The sequence below is a fragment of the Bacillus rossius genome, chromosome 1, assembly GCF_032445375.1.
Source record: "Bacillus rossius redtenbacheri isolate Brsri chromosome 1, Brsri_v3, whole genome shotgun sequence".
Taxonomy (NCBI): domain Eukaryota; kingdom Metazoa; phylum Arthropoda; class Insecta; order Phasmatodea; family Bacillidae; genus Bacillus; species Bacillus rossius.
The window spans coordinates 119,936,057-119,961,475 of NC_086330.1; the positions used below are offsets into that span (position 1 = coordinate 119,936,057).

Consider the following 25,419-nt stretch of genomic DNA (forward strand, 5'->3'; position numbering starts at 1 on the left):
AGAAATTGAGGTCAGCCGGGGCTTCGCCTCGTAAGCCTGATCCAACTCCACTGTCCAATTCCCCTCCTTCCCGGTATTTGTACCACCGACGTATGTACATGTGCGTGTGTTCAAAAAGCGCGCCACGGAATACCGCAAGAGGGTGCTTAGCGGCAGTGCGACGTCACCCAGAAACCAAGAACAACAATTATTATTTAAGTATTAATATGTATTTAAGGTTCTAAGCCCAGATGAGGGTTTGTATAAATTATAAGAGTGTTTTGTCTCTTCCTTGAAACTAACCCTTGGTGCGGGATCATATAATAAGAATTTAACGGTTTTGTTCCAGCGGAAAGCTGCCTGCTGCCAGCGCACAGAGCGCTGCTCGCCCCAGTTCCTCTTCTCATCGGCCGAGACCAGACGTGCACGGAGTTACTAGAGACGTGTGGCCACGTGTCGCATTATTTTATAGCATATTTTAGTTAGCAGTTGTGATATAGATTTTAAAGGTGACACTAGCATAGGATCGTTATTAGGTTTTGAGTATAGAGTATATGAGTTGGGGAATGTAGTTCGTGTAAATTGTAATTTGGTAGGATCTTCATTTTTAAATAGTAAACCGACTACAACAATACATGAGTTCGGAATAAATGTTCCTCCAGGTTATCGCCTGATTGAAATACCAAAAACAGCAATCTACATTCCCATGATAGTAAAATCAATTAGTGAAATAACAGTTCAACTTGTACATCAAAACGGGGAGCTAGATAATTTTAGAGGAGAAGAAATTACTTTGAGACTGTACTTGAAGAAAGATGGGAATTAATTTTAACAGAATGTATAAAAGCAAGCACATAACTATAAATATTGTTAGTTTGCGAAAGAAGGTCAGAGGGTTAACAACTACTAATCAGTCTTTTTTACGTAGCCTAGGATATAAAGTAAGAAAGCATGGAGTCGGAAATCCTCAATCTTAATGAGGGAGTTAGCTTTGATGATTCAATCACAAAGTCGGAGATACATAGCTACTCTCCTTATATTTCAGGTCCGTACTTACAATCTTCCGAAGTTATAATAACTATTCAGAATGAAGATGTGCATACTCTTCCGAGTCAGTCTTTCATACGAATAAGAGGCGTGCTTTTAAAGAATAATGGTCAACACCCGACAAATACAAGAATTATTCGAAATGGTGTTGTAAACTTATTTTCTAGAATATCATATAACTTAAATGGAATCGAACTGGACTCTGTTAGAGATCCTGGAATTACATGTACTATAAAGAATTATTTAAATCTTACTAGGAATGAATTACCTTTAGCGGCGATGGCCGGTTGGAGTATCAAAGAAAATTTTAAAGTATCTGTGTACGACGGTGGTAAATTTGAAATTTGCATACTGCTAGCTACAATCCTAGGATTCGCAGACGACTACAAACATATAATAATCAACTCTAAACAAGAACTAATATTTTCTCTTGCAAACACATGGAATAATGTTGTACTAGGCAGCTGAAGAAAATCCGAAAATTATGATTTTATCTTTATTAACAATCGAGTGGATGATATAGCATTTGGAGGTTAAAACACAAGAGCGAATAAAGCTCGTCGCCCACTACGGCGCGCCGCGCCGCGCAGCCCTGTCCGCCGTGGAATTGTTCCGGCGCCGGAACTCTCAGGTGAATTCGGAGTGGAATATTTCTGCGGTGGCAGACGGAGGAAAATTTGGACTGACACCACCTTCGGGTGCCTTCGGTGCCACTTGACTTGGTCATGATCGGTATCTTTGTTGAGTCTGTTTATGAGATCTGCGCACGTGGCCGTACTTATCTAGAGTAAAAAGATTAGTTCAGGTAAAGTTTGAGAATTTATTACTTTATTTAATATCTTTAATGTGTCTATATTAATCTGCCTTTGTCTCTTCTCCTCCTCTTCCGATTCCAGTAAACAATATAAAAACAAATCTTCCTCCTCAGATCTGCTCATAACATAAAAATTAACAAACCTAACATGCAAACAAATAACAAAACTAAACTAAAACAAAACCAGTCACGTGATACACCTGTACACTAGGTCAACACTGAAGGAACTGAGCATTCAGAATCATAAAACGGCGTCTATAGTGTGCGACCCCCACGAGCGGAATCTTCGGAAACTTCTGCAGGGCTGCGATACGCGGTGCGACGCACTGTAGTGGGCGATGAGCTTTAGACTGCTAAAGTTTGTAGAGAAAGGTAAAGACATTGAAATAGCTTTTAGATTATGGTCATTGGAAAGCTATCCTAGTTTGTCTCAGTCACAAAGTATAAACTGGACCGTAAAATCCACGTTTGGATCAGAGAGGCCCCGTTTCATCATATTAGGTTTCCAAAAAGAAAGACAAAACACAATTACAGCCAATAAATCTCTCTTTGATCATGTTAATATAAAAAATGTTAAAGTGTTTGTCAATTCTCAAGCATACCCATACTTGGATTTAAATGCTAATTTTAATAACGGTTTGTTTCTCATGGCGTATCAAATGTATTCAAGATTTTAACAAGCTTATTTTGGACAAGCTTCTGCTAAACTCGACCCGAAAAACTATAAGAGCATGGCACCTCTTCTCGTTTTTGATGTATCTGCACAAGACGATCGTATTAACTCAAATATAATTGACTGTAGGATTGAAATGACATCCTCTGAAAATATTCCCAGAGATACTAAAGTTTAAGCTCTCATAATCCACGATCGCTTAGTTACCTATAACTCGAGGGATAAAATGGTTAAAATATTGGTGTGATTATGCCAGTCAGGGTTTAGCACTCGAGCGAACATTGCCGTCACCCGGCCTCTGTAGAAGGCCCGGGAAGTACCTGACGGGCGCTACAGGCGTCGCGGTGCTGCTGTTGTCCGGGGGAAAGGGGGGGGCGCCAGGCTAGTGGGACACTAGGCTGATGGTGATGGGTCGCGGGTACTCTGCCCCCGCGTGCCCCGCCAGGTACGCGGCTGGGAATCTACCCTGAAACTCCCTACTTGGCTGTGAGGCCGCTCGGCCGTGTGGAGGACGGAATGGTGCGGAATAATAGTAGACGACACAGTTTATATTAAATTGGCTTTAATCCACGGACTTCTCCGGTGGTACGCATGGGTACGCTGTACTCCCTACACATACACTATGCGGTGGCAGAACCGCTACAAAAGCAATGATAATGAGCTATGCTGCATCTGAGCCATTGTACAATTACACTAACACACGCTGATTACAAAACAAACACGACACTAACATAACACTGTGAATTTGCCACGGAAGTCTTGCGGGGACGTGATGACTAGTTCGCTGGAGACGGCCAGCGCCGAAAGTTAATTGTCTTAGGAGGGCTCAATTAGCGTGATCCTAAATTCTATTCTACACTTACGTGAGGTTGCAGCCGGCAGGCGTATGCGCGGCGATCTTAACGAAAACGAGTTGGCTGGAGTCGGCCAGTGCCGTAAATTGCGTGGTCCGCGACGCGGTAGGAATCACCAAGGAAAAGGTCGAGATAAGCCCGGGTCCGCGAAATACACACCGAGTCTACGTGAGCAGCAATGAATTAAAAAGGTTTGGTTATTAAATCAAGTGCAGAGTGAACGATCGGTGGAACAAAATTTAACGATGCTCACAGACACATGTCTTGACCCGGCGCGGAGTGGTTGGAGACTGCCAAACATGGCCGCCTCGCAAGGGAGGGAAACTTTCACCTCCTTTGTGAGTCGGCGCCAAAAAATTATATCAACTTAATTTTCTCTATTATAAGCTAAAAACACGTTTCAGGTGCTCAATTAAAGGGTAGCACCTGGTAATTGGGTGCTTAAGGCTTAAAAACTGTTTTATAGTATTTAATTATTTGAATTGTGGCATCAAGTTGGTGACTAAATTTATTAACATATTGTCTCACTGTGAACTGTTTTAGTTGGATTTCTCCTAATCTGACTCGATCATTGTCACGGGCACTTTGATTAATACCAGTGGCCACGATGACTGGTAATGAGGTTCGTTGTCTACTCCGTGCGTGCTGTGCTCGCACGGGGTAGCTACGACGGACTTGTTTAATGCCTGTGAATTAATAATTGTTTCCTAATGTCTTGTTCCTTAATTGTTTTATGGAGTCGAGCCCCCTGGGGTTTCGTGCCCTGAAGTTTATTGGAGTGTAGTGGGGTCACGCCCGAGGCGCTCGCCTGACTCATTCCCGCTGGGCTAGGGGTGTGCCCCGAAAACGGGATCTGGTACTAGCGGTGCGGAGCACGGGCTTAGAGGCCATGGTCGGGACGACGTAAACATGTACTGTAATATTCAAGCCTTCCAGTCCCAGTTTGGTGTTGTTGTGAAAGAATTTAGTGTAACTTACGACAACAAAAAATAAATTACCTGCGTATTCAAACTTCCATTTGCATGGAATGACTTGGATAAAAAATCAAAGTCTACAAACAAATAGCTTACAAAGAATTTACATGGTCTTAGATGGGGCGATGGTAATATTCCGCACGAAGAAATTGAAACGTATGTTAATGAGCTTTTAATTGATAATGTGTATGTGGCAGGCCTCGAACAAAAAAAGTTTGTTAAATAAGTATATTGCAGACAAGAAATTAACATAATAGATATTCAGAATGAGTTAGGCTGCCCCTCTCTTGCACAACTTCGAAAAAAATACTGTGAGCCAGTTGAAACAAGCTCGCGGATGAAAACATGGCTTCTGTGGAAATGGTGTAAAAAAATAGTTCCGAAGCTATATAAGGAAGCAAATGCAGTGGAGATGAGTCAGTATCAGAATGACGTGTAACGTGAAAGGATTAAAATCGCAAAATGGGTTCATTCTTAAAGAACTTGCATTTTCGAGTAAAGATGGAGTGACTACAGTGAAAAAATTCAAGCCACCATACAACTGGAACTACCTTCATCAATGGTGTAAGAAAACCAACATTAGGCTCGCCTGCACCGAACACGGACTTTGTTGGCACCAAGGTGAACTTCCATTCCGCAAGATCGGCAGCGCCACAAAAGAACTACTAAGTGGAACAATCTACGTCGCAGATAGTCAGCAGAAGATATGACTACAGAAAATTTGTCGAGGTACTGTAGACAGTGTTAATATTGTCAACCTGCAAAGTGAGTTTTTCTGTCCGCCACTTGAATACCTTGTTGTGAAGTATGAAATAAATTACATGAATGTCATCGACATAAAAGGAGGTTGCAGTGTGCAGAGTGCAACTCGAAAGCCTTGGACGAGTGGTTGGCCGATAAACCGAGCTGGGCTGTTCCCAGTGATGAGGACGATTCCAGTTCCAACAGTTCCATGGATGTGTCAGACTAACCTGATTGTACAACGACAAAAATGTGCTACGAAAAAACAATGTCTGCCATTCTAGCATTTGGGAAGTGTGGTATGCTTACTGAACTTGACAAGACAGAAGAACTACCCTTCTTACCTAAGAATTTTTGCTGGTGTATGCAGCCAATCAAATAAAGTGGGTATTCAACTACTTACCCACAAACTTAAAAAATGATTCTGACATAGTGGAATATATGCCGTGCACCAAGTGTTACACCAATTTGGGCCCTGATGAAGACATACCTTCAACACCACACCGTAGTGGGTGGTGCAAGAAACTTCATGAACCGGTTTAAATAATGTTTATTACCTAAAAATGTTTTAGTTTGTAAAATGTTTCACTACAGTAAGGATAAAGAATATGTTATTTTATTAAAGGGCTGTAAAACCATTACTTATAATTTGGATGGATATGTTGTGTTCTCTGAACAATGTAATGAAACTAAAACTTGTAATTCTTCAATATGCTCTGTTTTTTATATTGATCCTTTAAATATTGAATGTAAATCTAGAGAACCTCACACAGAAACAAGTTCTACCGATATTAATTGTGATTGTAACTGTCATCACTACTACCATGGTTTCTGCGAATGTATTCGCCGACTGCTTGACTATTTTTTTCAAGCGATGAGTCATACAGACAGGTTTTAACCAGTAGAAACTCTCTTTCATTCTCTTTGAATAATATTGTATTAATTCGCTTCGTCGCTATACTTGTATTGCTAATGTTAGACGTAGTGTTAGCCCCTTTCATTTTATCATTAGGGAATGACGTACGGAGCCGTTTTTCATCATTCCTACTTAGTTTCCCCAATTACCTACAAAACTTTTTAGTTGGTTTGGCAACCATGTTGTCGATAAAGTTCCGTTATTCTGAGGTGATGAAAACGCCTGCGTTTCTCCTTGCATTACTTCGGTTCCTCATTTGCTTGTCTAGGCGTACATTTTGTGTTATTACTCTCTTCCCTCGGTGGAACAGAATAATGTTTCGTATTATAGCTTACACTTGCAAACTCATTATCCCTCTGCGAAGGTATCAAAGTTTGAGCATCGACTCTATAAGGATTATGTGCTGTTCCCGCGGAACCTGTAAATTGATTATCTGCGCGTTCTGAGTGTACTCATTTGGATTGAAAGATTGAAACCAAAATGCCCCTTCCTGACGTGGACTATCTTGTCATTCCGGTTCTCGGCTATCTTGTCTCTTTTCGTTTTGATTTTCGTATCTTCGTCGGTTCCAGTAATTGTTATAACGCCGATGACCTCGATAACTATTATTGTTCCATTTATCATTAGAGTATTCAACGTGTAATGAATTAACTTGCGGTGGTTTATGTCCGTGGTTCTGGTTGTCTTTCATATTTCTCCAATTCTGATATAACGGTGTCGACTGACTCGCGTCCTTACGATCGCTAAATTCTTTTTGATTGTGTGAGCGATCTAGTTTTTCCAGTCAATCGTAGGTTAACAGTTGTTCTTTAAAACCAACAATTACGTTATACTGACATCCTGTTAATTGCAACTGATATTATAACGGTAACTGGGATAATGTCATGGCAATGAATTCCTCATTCTCCATATTACAATCTAAATATCTGGTTCGTTCATATATGTCACTGATATGGGATTCTAAATTTTGAAAATTGTTTTCAAATTTCTCCAAGTGTAGTTGAATTCTGAGATTACTTTGAATCCTAGTATTCCAAAATTGTTGCAAGAATAAATTCCTGAAACTACTAAAATTGTCTCGGAGTAATTCCCACCAAAAATACGCAGTGTTTTTTAAACAATAACTAACACATTTCCATTTCTCTTCGTCCGAAAGATTAAATACCCTACAATACTATTCAAATTGTTTCAAAAACCTTTTAGGATTTTCTGTACTCTTTCCAGTATAAGTTGGCACATTAACTAACCATTTTCTGGCAGGGTGATGTAATGTTAAAACAGGCAGTGGCGTAGCGTGCCATCTCGGCGCCTGGGGCGGGAGACCCATTTTGCCGCCCCCATTCTATAGGTGCTTAGTTAAAATTAAATTTCATATGCAATGAGGTACCTTTTATTGAAGTTAAAATAGGATGAGCGGTTTTACAAGCGGATTCTACGGGCCTTATGAGCAGCGAAGTCAGAAATAACTTTGTCAAAATCAATATTGACAGCCAATTCTTGTTCAATCGACAATATAGCCAAGTTTGATAGTCTAGCGGAGCTCATAGTAGATCTGAGGTAATTTTTTATTAGCTTCAACTTTGAAAAACTTCTCTTACAACTTGCAACACTAATCGCCAAAGTCAAATATATACGAATCAAGATGACTATATTTGGAACCAAAATTCCGAGATTCAGTTATTAAATGAACTGGAGGAGCTCCAGTGGTCCTTTACCACTTATATCTTCCTCTGATTCAGAACAGGCAACAACAACAAACTGCTGAAGACGCTTCCGCTCCATCTGAAACTCGTCCTTGTCGATGTCTTCTAATACATGGGAAAGATCACACTCGAACTTGCTGTCCAAAAGTTTCGCTGGCATCAAAAATTCGAACTTGTCCGATATTTCTTGAATTTGCTGGAATCGAGTCGTCATTTCTTGAATGATCTTGTCGAATGATGCGATAATCTCTCGACGGATTTCCTGTTCATGAGACAAAGCTGCATCTTCAGAAGATTCATCGCCATGCATGCGTTTTTTCTTGCGAATTCTTCTCGTTTTGAGTTCGATTCCGAGTTTTTCGCAGAGAGTCTTAGCAAAGTCAATTGCTTCTTGCACGAAACGGTCTCTACTTTCCACTAAGAGGGTTTTCAAAGTGCAGAGTTTCTGAGCACACTTATCCACACTTAGTCCTCGTTGCTGCAGGTAAATCTGTGCGTCATCTACTTCAGGTAGCACTGCAGCCCATAAGCCAAGAAAAGTTAGGAAGTTAAATGACTGCATGGCTGTCAGGAGAAGACTGGCTCCCGATCTTGTTTCGGAAGTTTGAGATGAATCTGTTAATTGTTCCAGTACCTCAAGAACTACCTCAAACTTATTTTTAAGCATCTTGACAGCTACATGTTGGTAATCGCTGCGCTAGACGGCGTTCGAGCAGAACTGCTGATTGTGTGACGTCAGGTGAGACGGGCGAGCGGAGTCGCCTGGTAGGCCCAGGCGGGCGCGCACGTGAAGTAAAACGCGGGTTGGCCATGGTGATGGTTCCACATCGAAGTAACTGTATACGAGTGTTCCTTTTTGAATATGAACGGATTTCATATATATATAATTTAGAACGCTTTGGTACGATGAACGCGATTGGTTGGCGAGGCGTGTGTGAATATCGCGAGGATTTTCCAAGGATGAATTATGTGCGCCGAAATAAACTCCAAGACGGTATGGCGAAGGATTCGTCATATCCGTACAATTACCTGCAGCTACGGTAACGTATAATGGCAAGGGTTTGCCATTAAAAACACTCGTGAGCAAACGAGTGTATTTGGTGACCAGACATCACGACGTCAAAAAGCCAGTAAGTGCCAGCCGTGCCACTGCCCCGTTGACCCCTTTGACCCCTGGTGCGAAACTATAATTTGTGGATTTTTGGGATTTAAATGAACGGACTAATAAAACTGAAACTGGGATTTTACGTTCAGCGTGTTTCACCCAATCCCTGCCAGACCTAGAAGAAAAAAGGCGTCGACCGTTAGAAAATGACTTAACTGAGAAGAGCTTGTAAACCCATAATTTGTAATTTGCTAAATTTTTGGTATATTTATTTGCATGTTAAGTTGTGTCAATTTTTTGCTAGATTTCGCCTATGTTATTTGGTATTTACAGCGGTGATACGCCCGGTGCGTATCTATTTTTGTATTTGTATTTGTATTAATATGTTCTTATATATTTTTAATGCCTTTTTGGAAATTATATTTAATTTTCGGAGCTCCGAAGTATATGATCAAATTACAATTTTTTGGGGGAATGGTTAAAGTATTTTTTTAGTATTATTATATAGCTATTTTTTTATAAGTAGTAATAGGTTATGTATTTTATGATGGATGCACCGATTTGTGATGAAACGATTTTATGATAGATATATTTATTAAATGTTGTCATATAAATTTTGCGTCTTTTTAACTTGCTGCCTCCTCTCACTGTTCGCGACCTTATTAGTATTTTTAAGCCTGATATTAGTTTGGGTATTAAAATTTTTTTGGATTTACCTGCGCTCGCGGTACGGGGCAATATAGGAGTTTTACTGTGTCCCGGTTTGCGGAAGTTGTTTGGTTTGCCCTGGGTTAAGGTCAAACTTTACAGTACAATGCGTAGTACTAAATTCAAAGAGAGGCATCGACACGGGCCGACGCGTGAAACAAAAGATTTTGTATGAGTAATGAACATAATAAGGAGTGCCGCTCAACTCGGCTCGCGCGCGCCGGGCGGCGCGGCGTGATGCGATGTTGCCGTTCGTATGTAAACAAACAAACGTTATAAAGAGCTCTGTCAGTGATTTCGCAGTTTTTCTTTTAAATAAATATTAAAAAATAGTTGGTGCGCAAAATTGTAGATAAAAATGGAACATTATAGTGTGTCTGACACATGTAATGAATGAATCATAGATCAGATCTCAACCCGCTTCACCGGCGACACGCCCCCGCGGGCTGCCGCCCGGGGCGGGCCGCCCCCTCCGCCCCACCCACGCTACGCCACTGAAAACAGGGTCAGTGGTCATCGGTAAAATATTTCAATTTGAGGTGTTTTGTTCATGATTAATATCCGTAGAACTAGCTACACTAACGGTTTCCTTGTTGCTAATACGTAGTTCATTCGTGTGCTGTCTCATTTCCTTTTCCACGTCACTTATCCTAAGTTCTACCCTATTTACTTTACCTTCCAGATTCTTTTGTAACTGATCTAGTTCTTTTCGGACTATCACAACTGTATTTTCCTTACATTTATTTTGATGCCGTGTAAAGTTTCATTAATGTCATCTTGTATGCCATGTATGGCATTTTCTACCGTATCTAACCGTGTTTCCACTACAGAAATGTTTTGTTCCATTTGCTGTTGTGTTTACGTTACTTCTGCTCGAATCTGATCGGTTTCTGCTGCAATCTTATTCAAAGCAGTATTTAAAATTTTGGCAATATTATCTAACCTATTACTCTGTTCTTGTTCTCTCCGTTCGCGCTCTTGTTCCTTACGTTCGCGTTCCTCTTCCTTACGCTCGCCATCCTGTCTCTCACGTTCGCGTTCCTTTTTTTCCTTGATTTTCTTGTGCTGCAACAATTTGAACAATTGCTCTATGATAGCGGTTTGAAATTCTTTTACCGCGGATGCTATCTCTCCCTCCTGTCGCGGCTGATGATCATTCGATGTATTCACATCGCTAGGAATTCCTGAACTAGTGCCCGCTTACATTTCTTTGGTCACTAACCTCTCTTTGGCAGCTACGTCTGAACTAGAACTGCTACCGATATTATTCCTCTGAGGAATTAAGGTGTCTTATTTTTCTTCCTCCGACATAGTGTTAACTGCAAGTTTACCGCTACTCGAGCGGCCCCACGTTGGGCGCCAAACTGTGGAGCCAGCTAGTGTCTAAAATGAAACTATCTAATTTATTTAATAATTTTCTCAATTCTAGCCGAACTCTCCCAGTATCAAGAATAGCATTACGATACTTGAGTGTAAAAGTCAAGGTAAGGTGTTTCAAAGGTACGTTAAATAATAATATTGTAACTTTAGACCTTGGAATAAAGTGTTATCAAAATCCAAATGTACTGTTTATATTCATGTGTAGTGTGTGTTATGACAGTGACAATACACTTTGACATATATAAAACAACACGTAACATGAAGATTACCTTAAACTATCTTATTCTAAGCTACAGATGGAATTTGATATGACTATCAACTTCAAGCATCCAACAATTCTATTAACACTTGAGTGAGTTGTTTTCACGATAAAATGTTAAATATTTTGTACAATTAAAAACACACATTAAAATAAAAGGTAAAATTAGTAAGTTATCATTCTTAACTAAAATCAGTCCTGTAGAGCGTGGACCACTAGGTACGTTCAAGGAGTACTTGTCAGCAAAAGATAATAACATATTATTATACTACCAAATTCCATCTGTACTGAGTCATACTATCATGATCGGGATCGCGATTACGTGATTTCATTCTAAATCGCGAGTCTTCGGTTGATGGGGTAAGGGACCAAACCTTGATGTAGGATAACCACGAGACGTGTAGGCTCTCGGAGACTCCTTGGTTCAACACGTCAAGGACTGCGGTAGTTGTGCAGCTCCTCCGTCCTCTAGCGTGCGGCAGGAATACGCGCCGTAACACCTCCGTCCTTCCGGATATGGTCTGCGACAGGACTGGACTGTGCGGCGTTCATCCTTCCTGGGCTCGAACTGTGACTACTCATTTTGACAGGATTCTTTTTTCTTCGTATTACAAACAGTATTCAATCTTCGTAGTAGTCATAGAATATCAAGTGAATTTGGCGATCTCTTGAAGACGGATTTCCTACGATTTTTTCTTCTTAGAAATAATTATTTAAAATCTTGGTATTTTAGTATAATCTTCCGTAGATTAAATATCGTTATTCTCTTACAAACTCAACTACTTTTTGTAGTAGCGGTTCTTTCCAATCTTTGAATAATGTTATAAATTATATATATCAATTTCAAAATGCGTTGCATTTTAGCTGCTGTCTTGATCAAGTCTCTGTTCTAAAAGAATATTTTTTCCTCACTAATAAACAATTTTCTTTCGTTTGTTTTAAAAACAAAAGATAACAAAATTACTGAACATTTTTGACGTGTTCATCTTTAAATTAATTGTTAATTCAAAATACTACTGCTATACTAACTTTGACAATATTTAAAAATAAAATAAACATAGAGTAATACATAGACAAACAATAACGAAAGAAATTTACAGTCTGGGTTGATCAAAGAGTCCAAATAAACATAAGAAATGAAATATAAAGAAACTAAATAAATATTACATGAAATTAAATATTTACTTTCTATAAAGCGTAAATATTACCTTTATAGCATGTCCACTGCTAAGAGTGGACATAGTTTTTTTTATGTGCTTTATATTAATTGGGGGAGACGAGTCTTGCTACACACGGGCGACGTCATGGGCCTGAAACAAATGCTGCTGGGTCCACATGACCAGTATTTCATGTGGTGGCACCCACGACATAACAATACTGTTACGAATACAAACAGGACAGCGACACGTGCCAGGTTCTGGGCTGGCTGTCGGTCCTGCCAGGCTCCTGGCGCCATGCGCGTATCACGTAGCCTCCACTGACGTAAGGCATTCCACACGTGCCTGGCCGGATTACAAGGTCATCGCTACCCTCCCTCCCCCTTTCGTTTCCCATACATCGTCCTGCTTCGATGCCGTTATTTATTGCTGAGCGGCCTTGGGAATTCCGCAGGCCGTGGCGTGAGGAGTGACGCTATTCTCGATGCTTCGGGCGTCGCGTCAACACGGGATGACGCGACTTGTCAAAACTGCGCTCATCGGTTCTGGAAAGACTGACCTACGAATACATAAGCCGTGACGCCGGCCTCCGCGGAAGTTCTGAGTGGATTCCGAGCGAAGGGAATCAAGAGTGTGACTGAGCGGTGCAAGACTGTGTGTGTGGACAGGCGCGAGGTAAGGGGCATACCACTGCTGAGATTAGCTCCAGTGAGGAGTGCGAACTGCGGAACTAGGTAGACATTGAGTGACTTGAGAATAGACATTTTTAAGTGCCAGTGACTTGTGATCGAACATTATTTTTAAGTAAAATTATTTATTAATAATGTAAATATTAGTAATTAATAAAACTGTAATAAAACTTAATTGGGCTATCCCTTACGAACCCAGTTCTTCCTCACAATATAAATCATAATCATAACAATACTTTTTGATTAGATTAGCATCAACCCTTCTTGCGATAGCAATACAAAACGACGACTAAAACATCAAATGCACTTAACTAACAAACAAAATATTTTCACTATATTACAGACATACATAATAGTAATATTTTATGGCTAAAATTAAAAAAAATTATTATTGTCACATAAACATTGCCTCATTAAAATAATGTTCCATTACTAAAAAAAATAAAAAAAATTAAATATGGGATTTACAACTGTAAAATACTGGAACTAATAATCAGTATTCAATAATTTATACAAATATATATCTATTTCAAATCAAGTACCAAAAGTGAAAAAAATTAAATGCTTTGTAAAAATCTTACTTATTACTCTCTAATGACAACTGTTGTCATCCTTGAATGAATAAAATAGGTTTTTGTATCCAATATAGCACTTGATGACAAGCAATTTTGATGATAAGCTAAAAATGCTGTATACTTACCTGAAGAATAAAATTTATGAGCATCAAAAAATTGGCATCTGGAATAGAAGTTTTGAATTTCAATGCTTGAACTAATTCAAATACCACCATTCTAGTTAAAATGAGTTTGTCACGTTCCTAAAACAAATAAATACTTTTAAGACAATAAGGTAGTCACAGTAGGAACTGTATATTTATTAATTTCAACGATGAAGTAAATCTTAAAAATAAATAAGTAATGATAAATTTTTAAATTTTTTTCTGAAATATACTAGAATATTCAAAATAGTAATATTTAAGACAGAATATACCAAAAATATTTACAAACAGTAGGGAAAATAACTCAAAGAATTTAGAGTGAATAAAATGTTTTGAATAAAATGTATTGTAGTATTAATATTTTTATTTACATACAGTACATTAGAAAAATAATAAATTTATATTCACTATGTGATATTAAACAGAAAAGTTCTCATTTTAAAACATTTCATTGTTGGTAAGAGCAATATATTTTGTTAACATTTATTGTTTATCCATATCATATGAATTTTAACTTTGAAAAGTGTCTTGAGATTCAATTATGTACAATCTTCTATAATACTATAAACTATATCCAAGGGCATATCCAAGGGCATATCCAGGGGCATATCCAGGAGCATATCAAAGAGTATAGCCAGAAGCTTATAAAAGAGTATATTCAGGGGCATAGCCAGGGGAATATCTAGGGGCATAGCCAGAGGCATAAACAAGGGCATATCCTACCTAAAGCATAGCAAGAGGCATATCCAGGGCCATAGCTAGTGGCATAGCCAGGGGCATAACCAGAGTCATAGTCAAAGGCATAGCCAGGGGCATAACCAGAGTCATAGTCAAAGGCATAGCCAAGGGGATTCTCAGGGGCATAGCCAGGGTGTAAGGCAGGACAAGGAGGGTAGCTGCCTCTACTTCTGAAGTGGGGAAAAAATACAGAATAAAATTAGATACAAAGAACACATTTCTGAAAAACTTTCTGCCATGTAAACTGTTGGTTTTTAAACACTTTGAATTTAACTAATCACAAAATATAGAAGGCACTGCGTCAACCATGAGAAGTCATAACCATTCCTCCCCCCTTCTTTGAGGTAGTATTCCAAAAAAAAAAATGCCCCCCCTCCCCGCACAAATTTTTTTTTACCTCAGGAGCTGGATACACCCTTGTCTATAACTAATTTTTATTCTTACTACACTAATTGCAGCTTAAAATAATTTGCGGACATACTCTGTCCAAAATACTTACACGAGTGAAACCTTTGCCACATAAGTAACATAAGTCCACCAAGTAATGATATTTCAAAACACAGTTCTGTATTCCATAGCTCAGTATCTTTGAAAATGGCTCTAAAAGACCCTGAAAAAAAAAATTAAGTTGACAAGCTAACAAAGATAGATGAAAAACATTACACATTAAGTTCTGTATAAAAAGATTTTAATGGTTTGGTCAAAAATTTTTTTTGTTCAAGCTGATAACTTATCTTTTAAAGACTAAGCACACACTGATGGTAGCTTAATGCCAACATTTCCAAAACAGTATTTGAAGTGTTCCACGTGACCTGGTAAGCCAGCTACTCAATTCCTTCTGAGATTCCAACCCTTACCCCTTACAGCAGATCATTAGGGTTTTGCTGTATCTTTATTTATTGGTTATTAGTTACATAATGACCTTAAAGCTTCAGTGACATGGCACAAGTTTTTGGTTAATAAACTTACATTTATGTCTACTGTATTGGTATTTAATAATACTGTTACGTAAAAGCTATTTATAACATAGTGATTAAAAAATTCCTTAACAAAAGTGATATCTTCACAAAAAAAAAGGTTGGTTTGCAAAATAAATATTGTTGTTGCAGTACCTAATGTGAATTCTTGCTTACATGCGGGCATTACTATGTTTTCCAGCATATAATATAATGACATGGCCGATAAGATGATATCAGATGAGGTCAGCTGTTCAGAAAAACTGGAAAATATATTTGCAACTTCAAATAAGATTTGAGTCCACAGTCTTGTGCATGGAATCAGCAGAACCTTGTATATTTATATGAAATATAAAAAAAAATTTTTTTGGGTGGTATTTAATGACAAACTTATGTGGAAAAATAATTCCTTCATTTTATCAGCTCTCAGATAAGAATCTAGGACTTGACAGACATGATAGGCCGGGCGTATTGAGAGGGAATGGGTTAGTGTCGGAAGAAGTTTTATAAATGAAAGGGGGGAGATAATTCTGTAGCACTGCAAAATAGATCATATAGGAAAGTAAGACATTACAGGTACAGAACACAAACGCTTCGAGGTAGTAAGCATGGATACAAGGATAAAAAACAGAACCAAGATAGTCAAGTTGCTCAAAAAATATCTCTTCCCGACATCTGATAATATGGTAGGTAGTTTGGTGACACTGCAGCCAACAAAACCATGTCCACATACCAGTCTATGTATTTAAAACAGTCAATGAACCTCAAGAAGCCTTCAGTATGCAAACTGCAGTCTGTAAACTGGTTTATGAAAGCAGGAAACATGAAAATGGCTAACATTCATATTAGGTTTTGTTTTGTATCTGGATAATATGCATTAAGTGGTCAACGAGATGGGTGAGAGACTTCAATAGAGAATGTGGATGTGTGTAAGAAGTTCTACGGAAGAGACAATCATAGCTAAATGTGTACATCAGTTGTATCATAAATAAAAAAATATTTAAAAAATAGGTTCCATGATTGATAAGATTATATGTTTTGGGTTTATTAATATTCTGACATTTCAATTAGAGTATTCAATATACAGTAGAATCCCGCCTATGCGACCCCCCTCTGATGAGTCCATTCCGTTTATACGACCGTTTTTTGAGAAACAGTGAAAAATTTGAGCAGATAAAGTCGAAAATTTGAGCAGATAAAGTCGAAAATTTGAGTAAAATCGGCTGAAAAACAAGTCTGTTACACTTTGTTGGGCGCTATGTGTTCACGTTTATCTTCGCGAGCGCTGTACTGTAAGCAGGCAGGAATACAAAAGACTGCTAAAAATAGATACCACCCCTCTAGACTGTCCACGCTAGCCAATACCGGTAATCTGCGCGCATCACCTGATAGCATCTACGCGCGCGCCTATTGCTGTCCCAGTTCTGTGCCTTTTTCTTGCGACTGGTTAGTGTGATCTTGCCAATTGCATCTCAGGAGTCACTGGACATACAAAGCTGTGTTCACAGTGTTAACGACGTCGCCAGGTGTTTGGTTCTCGGCTATTTTTCTATAACATTGCTAACTTCGCACATGCGCAGATAAACAAAAAAAAAATGTGTGGAATTATGCTATACACTGTTACGTTGTATGTTTTTGCCCGGCTAAGCACACATAGAAACGTAACAAAACAAAACAAACAATGTTCTTGAGGAATTTTTCATTACTATGGTTCTGCTTTATTTGGAAATAAAAGAGTTTTTTATTTTATCTTTGTTTATTTCTTAAAAAAAAAAATGTTTTTTCTCATTGTTACATGGCCTCAATACACAATTTTACAAAAGAATTTAGTTAGAAAAACTTCGTTACTTGTACAGTTTTTGTCTTTTCTTATACAAATTTTAACGATGTCTTTGAATTTTGATAGGATGAGGTCCAAATACATACCACAGCACCATACATCTTGCCGTTGATGGTCGAGGAGTCTTGTCACTCGCCAAAGAAGAAAAAAAAAACAAAAAAAAACTTAGTAATGTCCCTTGGTTAATTACCTAACTCAAGGTACCGTTGATCGCGGACCGAAATCACACGAAGTCAGGCCGATGCCGACGCCTAGGGCCTAAATTTCTATTTACATAGTCCGAAAAAAAAAATGAACTTAGGTTAAAGAATTACGGCGTGGCCCCAGCCCCTAGGCGTTAAATTGTCCCTTAGTAAATTTTCATTTGTCTGGCGACTTGCCGACGACGCGACCGAGTTCGGCGACGATCGAGCAACAAGTGAGTTGGTAGACGAGATTACCTCCCTTGTATAGGTGAAGACAAGGGAAGCAACCCCGTGGGCCAACCGACCAATCACAGTACAGCATTCATCAACATGCCCAAATAAGGAATTTCGGCCGAGCGCATCACACCACGCCAGGACTCGCCCTGATTGGCTGGCTAGTGGTAGCCTCCAGAGACCCTTCCAGACGGTCGCTACAGCTGTGCGTACAACGTGACGCGTAAATCCCAAACACCGCATTTACAACAAGGAAAATAACTTGCTGGCGCCAGTGTGTCGCGCCTGTCCGCTCTTCCTTCTGGGCTTTCCAGACTGTTCTCGAATTATTCCACTACAATCTCAATAGAATTCATAATTTACCCAACTAATTTACATATAATATTCAAATTTTAGCAATTGAAGTTGAAATTCTCATTCAAAATTTTAGTTTAAAAATTATGTCCTGTAAAATTATATTCTCCATTGCCTTAAATAAAACAATTAATGAAATCATACATCAAAATTAGTTATGAGCTGGAGTTAACCCACAAGTTAATAATTAAATATCTCGGGAAAATAAGTATTTTAAGACTTTACATGAAATTTAAAAAGAGTAATTAAGTTAATAACAATTTTTAACATATCTGAACTGTTCTCTATATCAACAAAAAAAAATATCCTTCACATCAAACTTATTCTTAATATTCTTATGACCCATTTTGCAATGCTACAACACCTCAGACTCGCATACCCCGAACAATGGGTTCCGATAAATACTCGCGCTACGTGAATTCGCGTCACCCGAGTTCGGCTATGCTAGCCGGCTGGTGGTTACTTTCGTTCAAAACTTGGCGAAGGAACTTGTGTGAATCAGGTAGAAAACATTTGGCTATAAACGAAAGATATAAGAACAATGCTATCCTGAAATGCTGTGACATGTTTTTGGAGTAGATAATCACAGCGACAGACCGACAGGATGCGCTCCCGTCCTTGCCGTCAGCGATGTTTATTTTGACAGCTCAAGCAATTATATTTTCCACGTCCCTTCACACAGCGTAAAAAAAAAAAAAAAAAAAACCCACGTTGGAATGCAGACGGAAAAGTAACTGTGCAGTAAAATAAATATATTTACGGCCCTGCTAAATTTTTCTATTCAATAAAATTCGAGGTATAAGCGATTTTTCAGCAAAAACTGCTGTGTGACTAATAAACAAATTGTATCATAATAACTTATAAAGTATTTATTAACGGCGAAGGACTGTCGTATAAGCCCATAAAAATATTTATTTTACCGAGAATGGACTGTACAACCTGGCTTTTGTCGCACGCGGTGTGCGAGGGGAGGAGGATGCTGACAGTTTTTCACGCAGAAGGTTGAAATAAAGGAAGGAAATTGTTGAAATGTTAGTTGGAAAAGGGGGTAGGATGTTTTTACATGGTTTGTGGCTCTGGGAGAGATGAGCCTTGAAGAATTAGCAGGGGATGGAGAGGTAAGCGTCGCGTCACGTCACGTATAACGTCAAGCCGCCGCTACCGCCAGCCTGGCCGGACGAGTTTCTTACGCTCTCGCAGAAGCTACCACAGCGGCTTTTCTTGCGGACGGGTTAAGATAACATGACAGCTGAGACGGCTTTTCGTGCGATAGTGGACGCGCCGAGCTCGGCTACACTGCCCGAGCGGCATTCACGTGTATGTATCCGACGATGCGGTGACACCCCGAATTCTCTATTGCGACCATTCCGTTTATAAGTCCGTTTTTCTGGAAACCGTGAGGGGTCGCATCAGCGGGATTCTACTGTACTCATTTCTAAGACACATATTTTTTTTTGTGGAATTTTAACCTCAGAAAATTGTCATATACATTCACAGTACCTATTTACTCAATTTTAAGAAACGTCTATTTATTAAGTTTCAGAGATCTGAAAATAAGGTGCAACTTACATTAGTGATGACTGCCTACACTTGCAGGAAAACTCATTTACATTTGGTTAAGTATAAACTGGGGAAGGTTATTTAACAATTCAGGATATGGCAAAACAAACAGTCAACTGTCACATTAGGATAAAATGCTGATAGTTAGAGAACTGAAAAATTCGCTACCGCGATAACGCGAATAATAATGCGAATTTAAGCATTTTCACATGTAAAACGCGAATTTCTGCACTTTTAATTGAAAACGCCTATTTATCATGTTTTTGGCACATTTTAAAGAAATTTTGTTAAATCCGCCTAAAAATTACGTATCAAAATAAATATGTATCGTAATTAATTATACATACGTATATTTACAATGATTTTCCGTAAGTTCATTACTTTTCTAGATACTACGGTTATTTTGATTTCTTAGTTTAGTCGCCATCTTCCTTTTCTCAACTTGTTCACTTGTTGCACTATAAAAATAATATTTGTCACGGGCTTGAAATATATTTATACATAATTATATAATATTATAAAAATGCAATGTTCAATTTCTTTCGTAAATTGTTCTCATATTCTTATAACATCGATTAAATTTACTTTTATATTTTTAACGGTGCCTTTACATTTGGGTTGAAAATAAATCGGCTGGGTAAGAATGTTTGAGATTTCATGTTGGTCACTCTATTTTGTTCGTTATTTTCATATAAACAAGTTTCTTCTGACAAAAACTTTAATACGTAAATTACGTTGTAGTATAATACGAACGACAATATTTATTGTTAAATAATTATTGAAATTAATTTTTAAACTTTCCTATACCCATATTTTAAAGTTATAGTTGAATAACATGAAAGAGACATACAACAAGTATGGAACTTCAATCGTAACCTCAAAATATGAAATCCTACGACGCTGTAAACAAGTTTGCCGCGAAAACAAATTATTTTATCAACGAGTAACGTAGCTAGTGCGATTATATGAGGTGTTTGTTTTCGTTGTGGTTTTCTGGATTTTGAGCATTGCTTTAAAATAATTGTACAGTTAATGTTAAATTAAGTATAAAGTTACCCATATTTTGTTTGAAATGCCTAAGCCTCCCGTAAATGTGTGCATACGGGCGGAAGAATTCAAACGTTAAGGTTTCTACGCTTCTGACCCAAAAACTTTAATGTGCAGACAATGCAGCTGCACAGTTACATACTAAAAAAGAGACAAGAACAGCAGAAGTTAGTGGGGTCGTTACCACAACGCCAAAATACCATAATGCTGAATGTCTAAATTGACCACAACGCCGACAGCTAGAAAACTGCTGTGTACCACAACGCCGAAATAGCAACTGAATGAATTTGTGTGTGTTTCTTAAATGTACCTAATGCCGAAATACCACAATCAAACCTAACCTAACCTAGCCTAGCCTAACCTAACCTAACCTAGTCTAACTTAACCTTGTCTAACCTAACCTAACCTTTGTAGCAGTCCTGCAATGACATTTTTCGGCATTAGTGTATTTCGGCGTTGTGGTACACAGCAGTTTTTTAGCTGTCTGCGTTGTGGTCAATTTGGCATTTCAGCGTTGTGGTGTGTGCCTAAGTTAGTTTTGTAAACAATAATTCGTAATTTTGTAAAAAAAAAATCATTACCAGTTTTAAAGTAAGGAAAATAATACCTATTTTTGAAAAAAAAAAATAACACCTATTTTTCAGAAAAATAACAGCTATTTTTGAGAAAAATAACATCTACTTTTTCAGGTCTCTACTGATAGTCAAAGGCCCAAAATGTAAGTGAGGCTCATGTTATTTCAGAAAGACTAATATCAAAGAACGTCTTTTTTTTTTTTAATGTTGAAGATGCCAAATAAATTTAATACTGACCAGTACAGCCTGTGCTCAAAATCTGTGGTGGTAGTAAACTTTTGTAAAAGAGCTAATGCACCATAGTTAACTTTCACGTTTTACAATCACGGAGTTAGTTACACTGAAGTGCATACAATTATACTTGTAGTTAAACATTTTGCTTTGGGTAAACTTAAGTATAAAAAGAGGGACGCATCTTAAAATTAACTGCATCTTATATTCACGTAAATATGGTAATTTTTTTGGTTTCAGTGTAAAATACGACCCCTACAAATAACATATTGAAACAAATAAGCAAGCCTGTTGTTTGTAGTGAACACCCTAAAAGAGAGACAGAGAGAGACAGTGACCTTGAACTGCGAGATGCCAGGGACCTTGAGCACGGCCACCATGATGCGCAGCAGGGGCAGCACATCCTGCAGGGTGTGCAGCGTGAGAGAGAGGCGTCGCAGCAACGCCTCCAGCTGCAGCAGCCAGGCAGCGTAGCCCTGCTCCAGGGGCAGGCAATCCAGGTAGCACGCCATGTTGTGGATGATGACAGGCAGCGTGTCCACTGGCAGGCTCTTCTTCGAGTTCAGGCTCTCCAGCAGCAGCTGCAGGGGTGCCACCGGGTTCAGCTCGTTGAAGTCCAGCAGCGCCTGAGCCACGCTCCGGAAGAACTGCATTCGGCTGCTCTCTGCACCCACGCCAGTCCAGTCCAGTCCAGTCCAGTGTTACGTTACACCGTGACTTCACACACACCCAACTCTCAGTCATCACTTCTGTTCAAATACACAGAGAATGCATTTTAACTAATTATAACTGTGCACATGCCTGCAAACAGAAAACACAAATTAACAAGTAAAAAAAAAAATAGGTATGTATGCAAATGTTTCTTCACTTCATGGAACCGTGAAAATAATTTTTATGGGAAAGCCTGCTATGTGGTGGAAACAAGCAAAACATGGCAAATTTTTATCATAAAACTGCATGACCGAACATCAGACTGTTTTTCTGTCAAACTCTTTACTCTCTAGTAGCTTTTATTGCCACCAAAATTAAATTAAAATAGCTGTAAGACCTCATGAAAGAAATCAAGATGATAATACAACGGCAGAATGACAACAAATACTGGAAACAGAAATATAAGTTCTCCAGGGGTAAATGTGTTGTTGCAGCTTCAAAAGGTCTGGTTGACAGAGTAAGGTCCAACAATGGTATGACAGTGGGGCAATACATTACAAGTGGGGCAATATATTACAGAGAAAGGATGTTTGGGACCACAGATGTGCCAAATTATAAAAAGTCAATACAGTTTTATTGGGCGTATCAAAGAAAAATAATAAATAGTACAATGGCATTTAAAACAAATTGTAATACGATGTTCTATAGAAAGAAAAAAATATATAGATGAGCAATGGTTGTCTTTAAAAAGTCATTACGGAAATGTACCTGTGAAATGTGAACTGTTTAACCCGCTAGAAAACAGGAAACACTGTAGTGAAATGAAAAAAAGTAACGATGAACTGAATGAACAAAAAACACCGGAAGCACAGTAATGTGACCTGGCGGAGGAACACGAGTGGTTTGATTGGTGCTGGATCACAAGAGTGAGCCAAACCATTGAAGAACTCCCACTGTATGACATGTGGATAAATTATAAGTGGACATGTTGATTCTGCTGACCTTCCACCTCAGTCTGGAACATCTGCAGGAACACTCCGTTGGGAGCCAGCTGGTGCAGAACACAGCGCAAGAACTGCTGAGCCACGCTAATGGCTCCTCCTGGTAGGTATATGTTTGTTTCATTCTGCCAAGGGTAGCTGGCATTTAGGGCTATCCTGAAAACATTAACAAATAATATTACTGCATTATATGGTGATATAGTCTCTTCTGAGACTTCTTTACTCTAGAAGAATAATTGTTTTGAAATTACACTAGACCCTTATTAAATTCAGATCAATAGATCCATAGATTGCATTACAATTATTTACTTTGTTAGATTAAATGAAGTGCACATTGATAAATCAAAACACATACATATATCAATAGCAATATGGTCTGAATTCTTTGACAGTAGCATAGTTGCATGATGAAAGCTTTCTTCAGCGTAATGCATCGAGTTTCCGGTCTCCTTCTTCTGTGGTAGTTGATGATGAAATAAAATAATGCTAAATTTTTGCAATTCCACGTGACTGGTTAACAGCTTGATTTTATTTATATTTACTTTTCAGTTTTCAATAATACCACGGCATGTGTGCAAGAATATTTCTGACTCTGACTTGGTTATTTACTATTAATAAAGTTTGTTCACATAAACAATTAGAGCTGGGCCGATCACCTATTTTGCCGATCATGCCGATGCCGATCATCTGCTGCCGATCTTGCCGATCTTCTGAGCCGATTAGAGCCTTTCAAGTACCTCTGATTACACGTTGCTTTTGACTGATCACTATAAACGGTGAAATATTCCCAGACAAAACTACTTTTCATTGACATGATTACTTAAAAATCACGACATCATAAATTTCACGGACTAGCAATTATACAGGTAAGCCCGGAAAGTCTTGTCAAGCTTCTCAGACACCAGCGTGCAGCTGGGTTAAGGCCAAGGTCATGTGACGTAACATCTCCCGAGGCTTACTGCGCCTTCGCAGCAGATGGATAAAAATAGTAAACTCCCAATTATACGTGTTCATTGGGACCCGCCGATGCCCGGATAATTGAAATTCTGTAAAAAAAAAAAAAAATAAATAAATAAACCCGGATAATCGGTTAACGGTAAGGGCCGCCTTCGAATTGTTGTCTCGGCTTAAAAAAATACGGCACTGCCTAGCCATTAGTTCACGGTCATTTACAACAGCCGAAGAGAGAAAGATAAGATCGTGCTGACCTTGTACACATAAATTTTGGGTAGCTCCTCACCCCCCTCCTCCCCTTCGATCAACCGAATCATAGAGTAAGTAAAGGGAGAGGCGCCACTCCCATAGTAATGATCGTTTGCTTAAATTTGTAAACAAAACCCTTGCGATCATACCATTTCTTTGCAACTTGACAACGAAAAAATTACAGCCAGATACAACCTGAGAAAAGTTTAGCATGTGATAGTTGGCACAGTTGGCACCTTTGTTGTCGTTATATTTTATATTTTTTCTATAAAAGCTACTGATATTGTAAAATTGCTTTATGTTAGTCCTTATAATGGGACGTTAAACTATTTCCGCAATAGAAAAAAAAAGTTTTGAACTATGGTAGATTCGAACTCTCAATGGTCAGTTTCGAGCTATGACGCCTTTACCCACAAGACCACCAATCTATCTTGAAATAGGTTCAACAAGTGTATGTACTTATGTTTTATTTTTCTGCACTAGTAAATTCCAAATTAATTATACAGCCAGATTGAAACTGATGATCGTTTAGTAATTAATTTTATTTCTGTTTATTATATTTATTTTCCATTCCATTTTTAATTTTTTTTTTTTAATTTTCAACTTCAAAAACTACAGTAGCAGCCCTAGCAGGTAATATGGAGAACGACAGGCCAACGTGCTCTAATTTTCATTTTCGGCAATATGTCACGCATCATCTATTTTTCAGTTACATTTAAAAAATATATACTTTTACTTTCCAAATCCATTATTACCACGAGACAATACAAAGATGGCCGTATGTAATTATAATAACTGGATATGTAATAAACTAAAGAGATCAAAACTTGTAATTTTTTTTTTCGATGTTGGTGAAACATGGTATGATCTCATTTTTAAGGATTCAGTTTGTCCTATCTACTGTCACCCCCCTGAACCGAATGCCAGACAGACACGTCACTCGCCAGGCGCCTGCCGTGCGTTGGCGGGCGGAAAGTAACTCTGCAGCACGTGAAACAACATTCAAACAAACGGAAAACGGGAAGCAGAAGTCAGGACATCCCCCTCACGTTTAAAGAGTGACAAATGTGACAGCTGAAAGGGGGGCGACACAAAGGGTCGGTACAAACAGCGTTGCAGTGTTTGCC

General features: G+C 38.6%; 1 protein-coding gene across 1 annotated transcript in view; it reads right to left on the reverse strand.

Annotated features, from left to right (window-relative positions):
• Positions 1-25,419, reverse strand: part of LOC134543264 (protein unc-79 homolog) — a 250,667-nt gene that overhangs the window by 39,657 nt on the left and 185,591 nt on the right. Inside the window, exons 41-44 of the mRNA XM_063388179.1 lie at positions 23,091-23,245; positions 21,776-22,101; positions 14,955-15,065; positions 13,700-13,816 (exon numbers count right to left, since the gene is read on the reverse strand). Of these exons, the coding sequence (XP_063244249.1) occupies positions 13,700-13,816; positions 14,955-15,065; positions 21,776-22,101; positions 23,091-23,245 (709 nt within the window). The remainder of the gene's footprint in view (positions 1-13,699; positions 13,817-14,954; positions 15,066-21,775; positions 22,102-23,090; positions 23,246-25,419) is intronic.